The 17,749-nt window shown below is 43.1% G+C and overlaps 1 protein-coding gene across 1 annotated transcript in view; it reads left to right on the forward strand.

The window, feature by feature from the left end:
- Nucleotides 1-4,469: 4,469 nt before the first annotated feature.
- Nucleotides 4,470-17,749, forward strand: part of impg2a (interphotoreceptor matrix proteoglycan 2a) — a 56,485-nt gene continuing 43,205 nt past the window's right edge. The window contains exons 1-3 of the mRNA XM_082969139.1: nucleotides 4,470-7,243; nucleotides 7,333-7,581; nucleotides 15,823-15,989. Coding sequence (XP_082825265.1) covers nucleotides 7,165-7,243; nucleotides 7,333-7,581; nucleotides 15,823-15,989 — 495 coding nt within the window. The 5' untranslated portion in view covers nucleotides 4,470-7,164. The remainder of the gene's footprint in view (nucleotides 7,244-7,332; nucleotides 7,582-15,822; nucleotides 15,990-17,749) is intronic.

The following is a 17,749-nucleotide window of genomic DNA, read 5'->3' on the forward strand; positions in this document are numbered from 1 at the left end:
CAAGCGGGCTGTCAAGTGCCTTTTACTGAGGAGTGGCTTCTGTCTGGCCACTCTACCATAAAGGCCTGATTTAGTGTAGTGCTGCAGAGATGGTTGTCCTTCTGGAAGGTTCTCCCATCGCCACAGAGGAACTCTGGAGCTCTGTCAGAGCGACCATCGGGTTCTTGGTCACCTCCCTGACCAAGGCGCTTCTCCCCCGATTGCTCAGTTTGGCAGGGTGGCCAGCTCTAGGAAGAGTCTTGGTGGTTCCATACTTCTTCCATTTAAGAATAATGGAGGCCACTGTGTTCTTGGGGACCTTCAATGCCTCGTCACAATCCTGTTTCGGAGCTCTACGGATAATTCCTTCGACCTCATGGCCTGGTTTTTTTTCTCTGACATGCACTGTCAACTGTGGGACCTTATATAGACAGGTGTGTGCCTTTCCAAGTCATGTCCAATCAATTGAATTTACCACAGGTGAAACATCAAGGATGATCAATGGAAACAGGATGCACCTGAGCTCAATTGTGAATCTCATAGCAAAGGGTCTGAATACTTATGTAAAAGCTATTTCAGTTTTTTTTTTATACATTTGCAAAAACTTCTACAAACCTGTTTTCACTGTCATTATGGGGTATTCAAATCAAATTGTATTAGTCACATGCGTCGAATACAACAGGTGTAGACCCTAACCGACAATGCAGTTAAAAAAAGGATAAGAATAAGAGATTAAAGTAACAAGTAATTTAAACAGCAGCAGTAAAATAACAGTAGCAAGACTATATACAGGGGAGCACCGATGTAGAGTCAATGTGCGGGGGCACCAGTTAATTGAGGTAGTATGTACATGGAGGTAGAGTTATTAAAGTGACTATGCATAGATGACGACAGAGAGTAGCAGTGGTGTAAAGAGAGGGGGGGGGGGGGCAATGCAAATAGTCTGGGTATCCATTTGACTAGGTGTTCAGAAGTCTTATGGCTTGGGGTAGAAGCTGTTTAGAAGCCTCTTGAACCTAGACTTGGTGCTCCGGTACTGCTTGCCTTGCGGTAGCAGAGAGAACAGTCTATGACTAGGGTGGCTTGAGTCTTTGACAATTTTTAGGGCCTTCCTCTGACACCGACTGGTATAGAGGTCCTGGATGGCAGGAAGCTTGGCCCCAGGGATGTACTGGGCCATTCGCACTACCCTTTATAGTGCTTGCAGTCAGAGGCCGAGCAGTTGCCATACCAGGCAGTGATGCAACCAGTCAGGATGCTCTCGATGGTGCAGCTGTAGAACCTTTTTGAGGACCTGAGGACCCATGCCAAATATTTTCAGTCTCCTGAGGGGGAATAGGTGCTTGGACCATGTTAGTTTGTTGGTGATGTGGACACCAAGGAACTTGAAGCTCTCAACCTGCTCCACTGCAGCCCCGTCGATGAGAATGGGGGTGTGCTCAGTCCTCTTTTTCCTGTAGTCCACAATCATCTCCTTTGTCTTGATCACGTTGAGGGAGAGGTTGTTGTCTTGGCACCACACGGCCAGGTCTCTGACCTCCTCCCTATAGGCTGTGTCATCGTTGACGATGATCAGGCCTTCCACTGATGTGTCATAGGCAAATTTAATGATGGTGTTGGAGTCGTGCCTGGCCGTGCAGTCATGAGTGAACAGGGAGTACAGGAGGGGACTGAGCACGCACCCCTAAGGGGCCCCTGTGTTGAGGATCAGCGTGGCGGATGTGTTGTTACCTATCCTTACCACCTGGGGGTGGCCCGTCAGGAAGTTCAGGATCCAGTTGCAGAGGGAGGTGTTTAGTCCCAGGATCCTTAACTTATTGATAAGCTTTGAGGGCACTATGGTGTTGAACGCTGAGCTGTAGTCAATGAATAGCATTCTCACATACAGTTGAAGTCGGAAGTTTACATACACCTTAGCCAAATACATTTCAACTCAGTTTTTCACAATTCATGACATTTAATCCTAGTAAGAATTCCCTGTCTTAGGTCAGTTAGGATCACAACTTTATTTTAAGATTGTGAAATGTCAGAATAACAGTCGAGAGAGTGATTTATTTCAGCTTTTATTTCTTTCATCACATTCCCAGTGGGTCAGAAGTTTACATACACTCAATTAGTATTTGGTAGCATTGCCTTTAAATTGTTTAACTCTATTTCAGGTAGCCTTCTACAAGCTTCCCACAATAAGTTGGGTGAATTTTGGCCCATTCCTGCTGACAGAGCTGGTGTAACTGAATCAGGTTTGTAGGCCTCCTTGCTTTTTCAGTTCTGCCCACCAAATTTCTATTAGATTGAGGTCAGGGCTTTGTGATGGCCACTCCCAATACCTTGACTTTGAATGTGTTTAAGCCATTTTGCCACAACTTTGGAAGTATGATTGGGGTCTTGTCCATTTGGAAGACCCATTTGCGACCAAGCTTTAACATCCTGACTGAGGTCTTGAGATGTTGCTTCAATATATCAACATAATTTTCCTGCCTCATGATGTCATCTATTTTGTGAAGTGCACCAGTCCATCCAGCAGCAAAGCACCCCCACAACATGATACTGCCACCCCCGTGCTTCACGGTTGGGATGGTGTTCTTCGGCTTGCAGGCCTCCTCCTTTTTCTTCCAAAAATAAAGATGGTCATTTTGGCCAAACAGTTCTATTTTTGTTTCATCAGACCAGAGGACATTTCTCCAAAAAGTACGATCTTTGTCCCCATGTGCAGTTGCAAATCGTAGTCTGGCTTTTTTATGGCGGTTATAGAGCAGTGGCTTCTTCCTTGCTGAGTGGCCTTTTCAGGTTATGTCGATATAGAACTTATTTTACTGTGGATATAGATACTTTTCTACCTGTTTCCTCCAGCATCTTCACAAGGTCCTTTGCTGTTGTTCTGGGATTGATTTGCACTTTTCGCACCAAAGTACGTTCATCTCTAGGAGACAAAACACGTCACCTTCCTGAGCGGTATGATGGCTGCGTGGTCGCATGGTGTTTATACTTGCGTACTATTGTTTGTACAGATGAACGTGGTACCTTCAGGCATTTGGGAATTGCTCCCAAGGATGAACCAGACTTGTGGAGGTCTACAATTCTTTTTCTGAAGTCTTGGCTGATTCCTTTTGATTTTCCCATGATGTCGAGCAGAGGCACTGAGTTTGAAGGTAGGCCTTGAAATACATCCACAGGTACACCTCCAATTGACTCAAATGAGTCTATCAGAAGCTTCCAAAGCCTTTATATCATTTTTTGGAATTTTCCAAGCTATTTAAAGGCACAGTCAACTTAGTGTATGTAAACTTCTGACCCACTGAAATAATCAGTCTGTAAACAATTGTTGGAAAAATGACTTGTGTCATGCACAAAGTAGATGTCCTAACCGACTTTCCAAAACTATAGTTTGTTAACAAGAAATTTGTGGAGTGGTTGAAAAACAAGTTTTAATGAATCCAATCTAAGTGTATGTAAACTTCCAACTTCAACTGTAGGTGTTCCTCTTGTTCAGGTGTGTAAGGGCAGTGGTAAGTACAATAGAGATTGCATCATCTGTGGATCTGTTGGGGCGGTATGCAAATTGGAGTGGGTCTAGCGTTTCTGGGATGATGGTGTTAATGTGAGCCATGACCAGCCTTTCAAAGCACTTCATGGCTACAGACGTGAGTGCTACGGGTCAGTAGTCATTTAGGCAGGTTACCTTAGTGTTCTTGGGCACAGGCATTATGGTGGTCTGCTTAAAACATGTTGGTATTACGGACTCTGACAGGGAGAGGTTGAAAATATCAGTGAAGACACTTGCTAGTTGGTCAGCATATGCTCGTAGTACTCGTCCTGGTAATCCGTCTGGCCCTGCGACCTTGTGAATGTTGACCTGTTTAAAGGTCTTACTCACATCGGCTGAGGAGAGTGTGCTCACACAGTCTTCCGGAACAGCTGGTGCTCTCATGCATGTTTCAGTATTATTTGCCTCGAAGTGAGCATAGAAGTAGTTTTGCTCATCTGGTAGGCTCGTGTCACTTGGCAGCTCTTGGTTGTGCTTCCCTTTGTAGTCTGTAATGGTTTGCAAGCCCTGTCACATCCGATGAGCATCAGAGCCGGTGTAGTACGATTCGATCTAAGTCCTGTATTGACTCTGCATGTTTGATGGTTCATCGGAGGGCATAGCGGGATTTCTTAAAGCTTCCAAGTTAGTGTCCAGCTCCTTGAAAGTGTCAGCTCCTGCCTTTAGCTCAGTGCAGATGCTGCCTGTAATCCATGGCTTCTGGTTGGGGTATGTACGTACAGTCACTGTGGGGATGACGTCATCGATGCACTTATTGATGAAGCCAATGACTGATGTGGTGTACTCCTCAATGCCGTTGGAGGAATCCCGGAACATATTCCAGTCTGTGCTAGCAAAACCGTCCTGTAGCTTAGCATCTGTTTTATCTGACCACTTTTTTATTGATCTAGTCACTGGTGCTTCCTGCTTTCATTTTTGCTTGTAAGCAGGAATCAGGAGGATAGAATTATGGTCAGATTTGAGAAATGAAGGGCGAGGGAGAGCATTGTATGAGTCTCTATGTGTGGAGTATACCAGAGTATTCCTCTGGTTGCACATTTAACATGCTGATAGAAATTTGGTAAAACGGATTTAAATTTCCCTGCATTAAAGTCCCTGGCTACTAGGAGCGCCGCCTCTGGGTGAGCGTTTTCTTGTTTGCTTATGGCGGAATACAGCTCATTCAATGCTGTCTTAGTGCCAGACTCTGACTGTGGTGGTATGTAAACAGCTACGAAGAATACAGATCAAAACTTTCTCGGTAGGTAGTTTGGTCTACAACTTATCATGAGATCCTCTACCTCTGGCGAGCAATAGCTCAAGATTTCCTTGGATATTGTGCACCAGCTGTTATTTACAAAAATACATAGTCCTCCACCCCTTGTCTTACCAGACGCCGCTCTTCTATCCTGCCGGTACACACAGTATTGTGTGTAGATAGATGAGGAAAAATGTTTATTTCATACATTTTAGAAGAAGGCTGTAATGTAACAATGTGGAAAAAGTCAAAGTGTCTGAATACTTTCCAAATGAACTTTATGCATAGCATGAAGCCATGGCATCTATGGGTCAAAGGTTCACAGTGCGATGCTAATCTAATTCTAATTTCTGTGTGTGTGTACCCAGGTTGTGTATTTATAACATATGTGGTAATACTGGGACCTGAATTGCTTGACCTTATCTGCGGTGAGGCTCCGTAAATACAGACAGCACCTATTTCGCCACTGATAATTTGTTTTTATTTTTATTTAACCTTTATTTAACTAGGCAAGTCAGTTAAGAACACATTCTTATTTACAATGACAGCCTACCAGAAGTCAAAAGGCCTCCTTCGGGGGCTGGGATAAAATAATATAGGACAAAACACACATCACAACAAGAGCGACACCGCAACACTACATAAAGAGAGAGCTAAGACAACAACATAGCATGGCAGCAACACATGACAACAGAGCATGGTAGCAACACAACATGACAACATGGTAGCAACACAACATGGCAGCAGTACAACACGGTAGCAGCACAAAATATGGTACAAACATGATTGGGCACTGACAGCACAAAGGCCAAGAAGCTAGAGACAACAATACATCACACAAAGCAGCCACAACTGTCAGTAAGAGTGTCCATGATTTGGTCTTTGAATGAAGAGATGGAGATAAAGCGGTCCAGTTTGAGTGTTTATTGCAGCTCGTTCCAGTCGCTAGCTGTAGCGAACTGAAAAGAGGAGCGACCCAGGGATGTGTGTGCTTTGGAGACCTTTAACAGAATGTGATTGGCAGAACGGATGTTGTATGTAGAAGATGAGGGCTGCAGTAGGTCTCTCAGATAGGGGGGAGTGAGGCCTAAGAGGGTTTTATAAGTAAGCATCAACCAGTGGGTCTTGCGATGGGTATACAGTTTACAGAGGACTATAGAGTGCAGTGATGTGTCCTATAAGGAGCATTGGTGGCAAATCTGATGGCTGAATGGTAAAGAACATCTAGCCGCTCGAGCGCACCCTTACCTGCCGATCTATAAATTGATGTTTCCGTAATCTAGCATGGGTAGGATGGTCATCTGAATCAGGGTTATTTTGGCAGCTGAGGTGAAAGAGGAGCAATTACAATAGAGGCTACTAAATTTTTTTCGTAAATGCTTCTCCAATTTCATTGTGCAGTGAACCAACTTTACTGGACCAGTCTCGTTGACACAACAATGAATGATCAAGGGGTTGGCTAAAGCACAAACAGATCTGGCCATGGCATTATGGGCACGATCTCAATTGCATACCCCTTGTGTCCTCTCTCCTCGTCTCCTCAAAACCCATCGGATGAGAAAACCAGAGGTCCCTTCCCTCTAACCTTCTCCTCCAATGGGTTTTGAGGAGATGGCGAGGAGAGAGGACGCGAGGAGTATGCAATTGAGATTCTCCCATGGTTGAGCTCAGTTTCCTGGTCTAGGTCACATGTTCAAGAAGAACGCCTGACCCTATAGGCTATATGAGGGATAAAAACAGCGCTGAGCGGCTCAGATCATAAAGTAAGAATTAATATTACCCCCAGATTTTGTCCGCAGGATGATTCTTAATTGAACCACTGGTGATGTAGGCTATCCATTAGTTCTAATGACAGTCTGAAAAAAAAGGCCTCAGCCAGCCCCAGCCTTGAGTTGAGGTTAATTTTGACCAGGATTGTCTGCTACCTGTCTTCATTAATGGAGGAGCCTATCTTTGCACTTAAAGCCATATCTCTCTGCGGGTGGCCTCTTCTCTCTTCACTCCTCCCCCCTTTCCCCTCTCTCCTTCCACATTCCCCTCACACTAAGCACCCTTTCCAGTATTACACCAGTATCTTCTTGACAAGCTGCTATAAAGGGCTTAGCAAACAAGATTAGATAACAAAATCTCTCTCAATGGGCCATCTGCCTAGCTGAGCCTGAGCCCTGGCCGGGAGCTGTTCTGTAGCACCACGGGACACACCTTCCTCAGCCGACGTAAGCAAGGAGGAGAGAATCACTTCAGAATGACTGGTTAAAAAAACAGATACATTTTCTGGATTCTGAACTATGCAAACTCATAAGGAGGGCCAAACATTGTTGTTGTACGATTCCAAAGGAAGTACCTGTCCTGTCAACGTGACCCCTTTTCAACCCTTCGGAGTTAAAACTACTAGGGATTTAAGATGTTGGACTCTTCATTGAAATTGCTTTTGTGTACACTTTCTTTCATTTTAGCGTTTGAACTCTTGGGAATAAGAACAGGTATGTATGCAGGCCTAACAAACAGTCAAGCTACACTTTCACAATTAAGATGGAGTTGTTGTCTAATGTGTTTTATCGTTTTATCACAGACGCTGCATCTGGGCAAGGACCTCTTCCTGACGGACAGGATCTATATTACAAAACAGTTAGAATATCACCTATTCTATCGGTTCCTCAAAGCATAGTTCAGTCACCTCTCCTCAAGGTCTCTCACAAGGACCATGGCGCTATCCCTCGGCAGAAGCGCAACGTGCTTTTCCCCAGCGGGGTCAAACTTTGTGCTGAAGAGAGCATGCAACAATCCATCGCAAATCACCTCAGCTACTTTCACCTGCGAGGTAAGACCACCACCACTCACCTGTATGTATAATGATGGAGGAAGAAGTGGCCCTCCCCAAATCCGAGGTGGCAAGTCTGCGCGTGGCCCGTTCCGTCAACCCTTACCCAGACCATAGAGAAGGCCTACAGAGGCTTCAGAAATTATTCACACTCCTTGACTTTTCACACATTTTGTTGTGTAAACAGCCTGAATTTAAAATAGATTAAATTGAGATTTTGTGTCACTGGCCTACACACAATACCCCATAATGTCAAAGTGGAATTCTGTTTTTATACATTTTAACAAATGTATTTAAAATGAAATGTTTAAATGTCTTGAGTCAATAAGTATTCAACCCCTTTGTTATGGCAAGCCTAAATAAGTTCAGGAGTAAAAATGTGCTTAACAAGTCACATAATAAGTTGCATGGGCTCACTCTGTGTGCAATAATAGTGTTTAACATAATTTTTTTATGACTACCTCATCTCTGTACCCCACACATACAATTATCTGTAAGGTCCCTCAGTCGAGCAGTACATTTCAAACACAGATTAACCCACACACCAATGACTGTTTCCAATGCCTCGCAAAGAAAGGCACCTATTTGTGGATGGGTAGAAATAAAAAGCAGACAATTAAATATCCCTTTGATCATGGTGAAGTTATTAATTACACTTTGGATGGTGTAACCATATACCCAGTACAGGTGTCCTTCTTAACTCGGTTGCGGAAGAGGAAAGAAACCGCTCAGGGATTTCACCATGAGCCCAATGGTGACTTTAAAACAGAGTTTCATTGCAGTCATAGGAGAAACTGAGGATGGATCAACAACATTGTTACTCCACAATGCTAACCTAAATGACAGAGTGAAAAGAAGGAAGCCTGTACAGAATATTTCAAAACATGCATCCTGTTTGCAATAAGGCGCTGAAGTAAAACTGTGGTTCAGGAGTGAAATAACTGTATGTCCTGAATACAAAGTGTTGTGTTGGATTTGCCTTAAACATAACACATCACTGAGTACCACTCTTCATATTTTCAAGCATGGTGGTGGCTGCAACATGTTATGGGTATGCTTGTCATTGGCAAGGACTAGGGAGTTTAAATATTTTTTTTAATAAATGAAATAGAGCTAGGCTCAGGCAAAATCCTACAGGAAAACCTGGTTCAGTCTGCATACCAACAGACACTGGGAGAGCTCAGGCAAAATCCTACAGGAAAACCTGGTTCAGTCTGCTTTACAACAAACACTGGGAGAGCTCAGGCAAAATCCTACAGGAAAACCTGGTTCAGTCTGCATACCAACAGACACTGGGAGAGCTCAGGCAAAATCCTACAGGAAAACCTGGTTCAGTCTGCTTTACAACAGACACTGGGAGAGCTCAGGCAAAATCCTACAGGAAAACCTGTTTCAGCCTGCATACCAACAGACACTGGGGGACATATTCACCTTTAGGCAGGACAATAACCTAAAAAACAAGAATAAATATACACAGGAGTTGCTTACCAAAATTACATTGAATGTTCCTGAGTGGTCTAGTTACAGTTTGACTTAAATCGGCTTGAAAATCTATGGCAAGACATTAAAATGGCTGTCTAGCAATGATCAATAACCAACTTGTCAGAGCTTGAATAATTTTTAAAGGAATAATGTGCAATTATTGTTCAGTCCAGGTGTGCAAAACTCTTAGAGACTTACCCAGAAATACTCACAGATGTAATTGTTGCCAAACGTGATTCTAACATGTATTGACTCAAGGGTGTGAATACTTAAAGTACCAGTCAAAAGTTTAGACACACCTACTCATTGCAGGTTCTTTTTTTGACTATTTTCTACATTGTAGAATAATAGCGAAGACATCAAAACTATGAAATAACACATATGGAATTATGTAGTAACCAAAAAAGTATTAAACAAATCAAAATATATTTTATTTTTGAGATTCAGGCTGTAAGACAACAAAATGTGGAATAAGTCAAGGGGTATGAATACTTTATGAAGGCATTGTATATGCTATAGTCACCAGCCCTAAAAACAGGTGTGTGTCATCACCGTATTGATATTTGGGTCTCAACCTAAAGTATTTTGCCTCTCCAACATCCAATTTTCAGGCAACATCTGCTCTACTTTAGATTAATTTCCTGGCAAAAGGTATGTCACACTGAAGGTTGCACTGTATGTCACACTGTATGTGAGGATAAGCCCATTTAGAGACTTGAGCCAGGTAGCAGCACCTACACAGAGGGGGAGGGAGAGACATTCCTGACTCTGAGAAGGATGTTGGGCGTGAGCAGGCAGGTTAAAAGTAATTCTCAGAACATGTGTCCAGCCACTCAAGGTGAGAGAGAGAGAGAGGCTTAGGGTTTTGAGAGGGAGGAGCTATTGAGTTGGTGGAGTGAGTGAGTCTGTAGGGCCTGTAGTTGGACTAATCAGTGGTCAGTGTGCAGGATAGTTCTGTATGGGATTTCAGTCTTGTGGGCTACCTGGCTGGACTAAGTTAGAGGGTTGTTAACATTCCCTCCTTGGCTTTTTGGCTAACTCTGGAGTCTCCAGTCTCCGCACTTTACAACTCTACATAATAAAGCATTTATAAAGGATTAGTAAATCATTTATTCATCATTTATTTATTAATTACTCTCATAATTGTAAATGTTGGTAACCTAGTTATTCATACATTTATAAACAACTTTTAAAGTATTTAATAACGATTCATAAGATCATTCACAAGATGTTTAATATACAAGTAACTTCCAGAATAATGGAAACACGAGAGTAAATGAGGGATACAAAGTATATTGAAAGCAGGCGCGTCCACACGGGTGTGGTTCCTGAGTTAATTAAGCAATTAACATTCCATCATGCTTAGGGTCATGTATAAAAATGCTGGGCAGGCCATTATTTTGGCTACCGTGGCTATACCCCCATAGCAGGATAATGCCCCCATCCACAGGGCACGCGTAGTTACTGAATGGTTTGATGAAAGTGATGTAAACCATATGCCGTGGCCGTCTCAGTTACCAGAGCTTAACCCAATTGAACACTTACAGGAGATTCTGGAGCGACGCCTGAGACTGTCACGTCCTGACCATAGTAAGTTGTCATTGTCTATGGTAGAGTGGTCAGGGCGTGACAGGGGGTGTTGATATGTTTTTGTATGTCTATGTTCAGGTTCTAGTTGTTGTATTTCTATGTGGGTTGTTGTTTGGCATGACCTCCAACTAGAGGCAGCTGGTTGTCATTGTCTCTAATTGGAGGCCATACTTAAGTTGATGTTTGTCCCACCTGTCCTTGTGGGTGATTATATTTTGAGTCGTGTGTTTTTTTTCCTCTCTGCGTCACGGTTTGTTGTTTTCTGGTTAGTTTAAGTATTTATGTATTGCATCACGTTTCACTATTAAATAAAGATGTGGAACTACGAAAACGCTGCGCTTTGGTCCGCTCCTTATAACAGCCGTGACAGAGACAGCGTGTTCCACCACCATTAACAAACTCCAAATGATGGAATTTCTCGTGGAAGAATGGTGTCACATCCCTTCAATAGAGTTCCAGACACTTGTATAATCTATTCCAAGGTGCATTGAAGCTGTTCTGGCTCATGGTGGCCCAATGCCCTATTAAGACACTTTATGTTGGCATTTCCTTTATTTTGGCAGTTATCTGTCGGTCCTTATGAACCATTTAATAATCATTAGTTACGTTTTTTTTTGTAGGGGCTATTTACACTTTAGAAATATTTTATAAATGTTTTGAGTGTCCGGTGTAATTTCTCACAAAAAGATGGACATGCCGTTGGTAGACATTCCAGCAGTATCTGATGCTCAAAATGGCCCTTAGAACATATCAATGGTTCAACAATAAGCACACAAAATATATTGAAACTTTTATTCCAAAACAGTCCCACTGTTGTAATAGTGTCATACGTACCTTCAGACACACTGAGTATGCTGAGTAAAATACAGTTTTTAGTCCAAAAATGCTAACATAAGTGTTTCTTGGCAGCAGCGGATGGGGGCATTGTCTTAGGGCCTAGCCTTTTGTGGGCCCCAAGATGCATTTAGTTGGGGAGCCCCCTGGAAGTCAGGGCCCCTGGGCAGGTGCCCTGCGTGCCCGGTTGGTAATTCAACCATGATCACTACAAGTTAGTTTACTAGACTACTTTACCAATTTATTAAAAAGCTTTAGCTGACATGGCAGTGTTAATCTCGGAAACAATAACTGATGAAAAATACTCGCCAACGACCTACTATAGAGATGAGATGCTCTGGGGAAAAAAAGCATAACTATTACAAATTACTTTTCATTTTAGTTTACGAAAATGGGATGAGACAAGAATTCCATGTGATACTAATGAACATTATATTTGACATGAAGCTCCTATTCATCAGTTTTGTTCAATGCTTAGCATGCATACAGAATAGTTTATGCAATCCTCTCATTTGGAAAAATGTACATTTTTCAGTTGTGTTGTCTAATTGAGCTGATCTGCCCGGCTCTCCCTCAGAGCTCCCAGGCGGTCACTTCTGTCACTCGTCAATCTTTTGAACTGATGCAAACCCAGAACACTTGACTTGTAACTAACCTCAACTAGAAACAATGTTTACTCTCTTACTTTCATATAGGATATTTTTGCTTTGATCACAACAGAAGCTCTATATTCCCATGTGCGCTGTTATTCATTCATCTGTGTTGCTGCTCTTGCAAGTTGCAGTGTCTTTTTGTTGCTATTTGTCTGCGGTTAAAAGACTGAAGCACTGGAAGATTTAAAGGTTGTATACAGTATGTAACATTTCTACCTGCAAACCATACATTAAACATGTATACCTCAATCACATATCAGTAGTAATGAAATAACAAAAACCCACTAGAGTAAAACGATCCGGTCCAGCCAGCTGTTGTGTGTAGGCTACATCTCCCTGTTGTATGATTAGTTCGCGGTCGCGAGGTGGCCAACTTTAGCAAAACATTAACGTTACAACTCTTCCTCAAGTCCTTGCAACAGTTGTTTCACAACAGTTTTTGTGAATAAAATGTTAGATATATTTCCTTCAACGTCCTGTCCTGTGTGCTTATTCTTTTACCATTGACATGTTCTAGAATATTTTGAGACCTTATTAAGGAGCATCTGGTATTGTTGGAATGTCTACCAACGACATGTCCATCTTTCTGTGAGAAATTACACTGGCCACTCAATACAGCACACAAAATACTTAACTAATGATTAGTAGTAAATGGTTTATAAGGACCTATAATAAACATCAATGCCGTTCTGACGTTGCTCGCCCTAATATTTATATATTTCTTAATTCCATTATTTTACTTTTAGATATGTGTGTATTGTTGTGTATTGTTAGATACTACTGCACTGTTGGAGCTAGGAACACAATCATTTCGCTACACCCACAATAACATCAGCTAAAAATGTGTATGTGACCAATAAAACTTGAATTCATTAGATTTTATTTGAATGGAGCACCGATGAATAAATTATTTACAAATCCATTATGAATGCTTTATTATGTGCAGTTATTATAAAGTGCTACCAAGCTATTCCAGGATGTTTTCTTTGTACAGTAAATAAATTAATAAATAAAATAATGACTTTCAAGAGATTGGTCCAATTTGGCAACCAAGACTTTAGTTTCAGCCCAGCACTAACTAACAGACCTGATTCAACTAAACATCTGCTCATCAAGACTTTCCTCCAGCTGGACTGGAACAAATCCCACCCTGTAGCTCTTTAGACCAGGGCTGTGGTTGGTGAATGTGAGAGTATAGATGCAGGTAGGTGAGGTAAGCACAATGATTGATGAAATATAGTGCAATATTATATAGGTGCACGGCCCCTCCCATGTAGATGAGTTGAGTTGGGAAGAGAATAGTTGGGACAGCATTATGGTTTTGGGCAGATACTTTGCTGTATGAACTCATCTTTATCCATATTAACCCAGGGAGAAGGTTGATGATATGGGGATGGGGGAAATACACTGCTAAAAAAAATAAAGGGAACACTTAAACAACACAATGTAACTCCAAGTCAATCAACCTTCTGTGAAATCAAACTGTCCACTTAGGAAGCAACACTGATTGACAATAAATTGCACATGCTGTTGTGCAAATGGAATAGACAACAGGTGGAAATTATAGGCAATTAGCAAGACACACCCAATAAAGGAGTGGTTCGGCAGGTGGTGACCACAGACCACTTCTCAGTTCTTATGCTTCCTGGCTGATGTTTTGGTCACTTTTGAATGCTGGCGGTGCTTTCACTCTAGTGGTAGCATGAGACGGAGTCTACAACCCACACAAGTGGCTCAGGTAGTGCAGCTCATCCAGGATGGCACATCAATGTGAGCTGTGGCAAGAAGGTTTGCTGTGTCTGTCAGCGTAGTGTCCAGAGCATGAAGGCGCTACCAGGAGACAGGCCAGTACATCAGGAGACGTGGAGGAGGCCGTAGGAGGGCAACAACCCAGCAGCAGGAACGCTACCTCCGCCTTTGTGAAAGGAGGAGCACTGCCAGAGCCCTGCAAAATGACCTCCAGCAGGCCACAAATGTGCATGTGTCTGCTCAAACGGTCAGAATTAGAATCCATGAGGGTGGTATGAGGGCCCGACGTCCACAGGTGGAGGTTGTGCTTACAGCCCAACACCGTGCAGGACGTTTGGCATTTGCCAGAGAACACCAAGATTGGCAAATTTGCCACTGGCGCCCTGTGCTCTTCACAGATGAAAGCAGGTTCACACTGAGCACATGTGACAGACGTGACAGAGTCTGGAGACGCCGTGGAGAACGTTCTGCTGCCTGCAACATCCTCCAGCATGACCGGTTTGGCGGTGAGTCAGTCATGGTGTGGGGTGGCATTTCTTTGGGGGGCCGCACAGCCCTCCATGTGCTCGCCAGAGGTAGCCTGACTGCCATTAGGTACCGAGATGAGATCCTCAGACCCCTTGTGAGACCATATGCTGGTGCGGTTGGCCCTGGGTTCCTCCTAATGCAAGACAATGCTAGACCTCATGTGGCTGGAGTGTGTCAGCAGTTCCTGCAAGAGGAAGGCATTGATGCTATGGACTGGCCCGTCCGTTCCCCAGACCTGAATCCAATTGAGCACATCTGGGACATCATGTCTCGCTCCATCCACCAACGCCACGTTGCACCACAGACTGTCCAGGACTTGGCGGATGCTTTAGTCCAGGTCTGGGAGGAGATCCCTCAGGAGACCATCCGCCACCTCATCAGGAGCATGCCCAGGCGTTGTAGGGAGGTCATACAGGCACGTGGAGGCCACACACACTACTGAGCCTCATTTTGACATGTTTTAAGGACATTACATCAAAGTTGGATCAGCCTGTAGTGTGTTTTTCCACTTTAATTTTGAGTGTGACTCCAAATCCAGACCTCCATGGGTTGATAAATTGGATTTCCATTGATTATTTTTGTGTGATTTTGTTGTCAGCACATTCAACTATGTAAAGAAAAAAGTATTTAATAAGATTATTTCATTCATTCAGATCTAGGATGTGTTATTTTAGTGTTTCCTTTATTTTTTGAGCAGTATACTTTGGGTCCAGGGATGAGACAGAACACTCTTAGAAAAAAAGTGCTATCTAGAACCTAAAAGGGTTTGCGGCTGTCCCCATAGTTGAACCAATTATTTGCTTCCAGGTAGAACCCTTTTGGGTTCCATGTAAAACCATTTCCATAGAGGGTTCTACATGGCACCCAAAAGGATTCTACCTGCAACCAAAAAGGGTTATACCTGGAGCCAAAAAGGGTTCTCCTGTAGGGACACACGAAGAACCCTTTTGGAACCCTTTTTCGTAAGAGTGTAGATGTAGGGGCAAAGTAGTGAGGGTTGCGTAGGTAGCTGCAGGTCATTGGGTTGGTGACATGTAAGCTGATTTATGGAGAAGGGTTACATCACTGGTTTGGCAGTGGCATGACAGTGGAAGAGTGATACTGGGGTCAGGCAGATAGGCACACAGCATGCCTGCATAACCACAACCCTGCTATGGCAGGGCTAAACATGGAATCAGTTAACTCTGACCTGGCGGGGGGGATGTACTGTAACACTTATAGTCACACTGTGATCGACACATGAGCTAATATGCCAGCTAAGATTTACCTCAGGGGTCACAGCTCTAGAACTAGATGGCCACAGCCTGCGTACTGTAGTTTTCATCAATGCCCCTTGTAATCCTCAGAGACAGAAAGAATGGGTTCTTTCGCCAATATGTGACCTGTGTGTGGTGTGTGTGTTCAGTGTGTCAGGAGACGGTGTGGGAGGCCTTCAAGATCTTCTGGGACCGCCTCCCGAACCAGGAAGAGTACCAGATCTGGATGAGCCAATGCCTGGACGGCACAGCCACCGCTCTGGCGATGGGCAACAACTTTAGCCAATCAAAGGAGCACCTGGCCCTGGTTGAGAGTGTGAGTCTCCAGTTTCCATGAAATTACCATCATCATGTACAGTACCAGTCAAAAGTTTGGACACACCTACTCATTCAAGGGTTTTTCTTTATTTTTGCTATTTTCTACACCGTAGAATAATAGTGAAGACATCAAAACTAGGAAATAACACACATGGAAACATGTAGTAACCAAAAAAGTGTTCAACATGTCAAAACATATTTTAGATTCTTCAAAGTAGCCACCCTTTGCCTTGATGACAGCTTTGCACACTCTTGGCACTCTCTCAACCAGCCTCATGAGGTGGTCACCTGGAATGCATTTCAATTAACAGGTGTGCCTTGTTAAAAGTTAATTTATGGAATTTCTTTCTTAATGTATTTGAGCCAGTCAGTTGTGTTGTGAAAAGGTAGGGGTAGTATACAGAAGATAGACCTATTTGGTAAAAGACCAAGTCCATATTATTGCAAGAACAGCTCAAATAAACCAAGAGAAACGACAGTCCATCATTACTTTAAGACATGAAGGTCAGTCAATTCGGAAAATGTGAAGTTTCTTCAAATGCTGTCGCAAAAAGCATCAAGCGCTGCGATGAAACTGGCTCTCATGAGGACCGCCACAGGAATGGAAGACCCAGAGTTACCTCTGCTGCAGAGGATAAGTTAATTAGAGTTACCAGCCTTAGAAATTGCAGCCCAAATAAATGCTTCACAGAGTTCAAGTAGCAGAGACATCTCAACATCAACTGTTCAGAGGAGACTGCGTGAATCAGGCCTTCACGGTTGAATTACAGCAAAGAAACCACTACTAAAGGACACAAATAAGAAGAAGAGACTTGCTTGGGCCAAGAAACACGAGCAATGACATTAGACCGGTGGAAATCTGTCCTTTGGTCTGATGAGTCCAAATTTGAGATTTTTGGTCCCAACCGCCGTGTCTTTGTGAGATGCAGAGTAGGTGAACGGGTGATCTCTGCATGTGTGTCATTCCCACCATGAAGCATGGAGAAGGAGGTGTGATGGTGTGGGGATGCTTTGCTGGTGACACTGTCTGTGATCTATTTAGAATTCAAGGGACACTTTACCAGCATGGCTACCACAGCATTCTTGCACACGCCATCCCATCTGGTTAGTGCTTATTGGGACTATAATTTGTTTTTCAACAGGACAATTACCCAACACACCTCCAAGTTGTGTAAGGGCTATTTGACCAAGAAGGAGAGTGATGGAGTGCTGCATCAGATGACCTAGCCTCTACAATCACCGACCTCAACCCAATTGAGATGATTTGGGATGAGTTGGACGGCAGAGTGAAGGAAAAGCAGCCAACAAGTGCTCATCATAAGGGAACTCCTTTAAGACTGTTGGAAAAGCATTTCAGGTGAAGCTGGTTGAGAGAATGCTAAGAGTGTGCAAAGCTGTCATCAAGGCAAAGGGTGGCTACTTTGAAGAGTCTAAAATATATTTTGATTTGTTCAACACTTTTTTAGTCACTACATGATTCCATATGTGTTATTTCGTAGTTTTGATGTGTTCATTATTATTCTACAATGTAGAAAATACTCAAATGTGGAATAAGTCAAGGGGTAGGAATGCTTTATGAAGGCACTGAATATGCTACAGTCACCCGCCCTATAAACATGAGGTGTGTGTCATCACTGCATTGAGTATGTGTGTCCAAACTTTTGACTGTCTGCAACTTCTACATCATTATTCATCCAAATTGTGATGGCTTTCAGCTGTTATTTTGTGTGTGTGTAACTACTATATTCACGCTTCAAT

The sequence above is a fragment of the Salmo salar genome, chromosome 25 (genome assembly GCF_965601325.2).
Source record: "Salmo salar chromosome 25, fSalSal1, whole genome shotgun sequence".
NCBI classification, from domain to species: domain Eukaryota; kingdom Metazoa; phylum Chordata; class Actinopteri; order Salmoniformes; family Salmonidae; genus Salmo; species Salmo salar.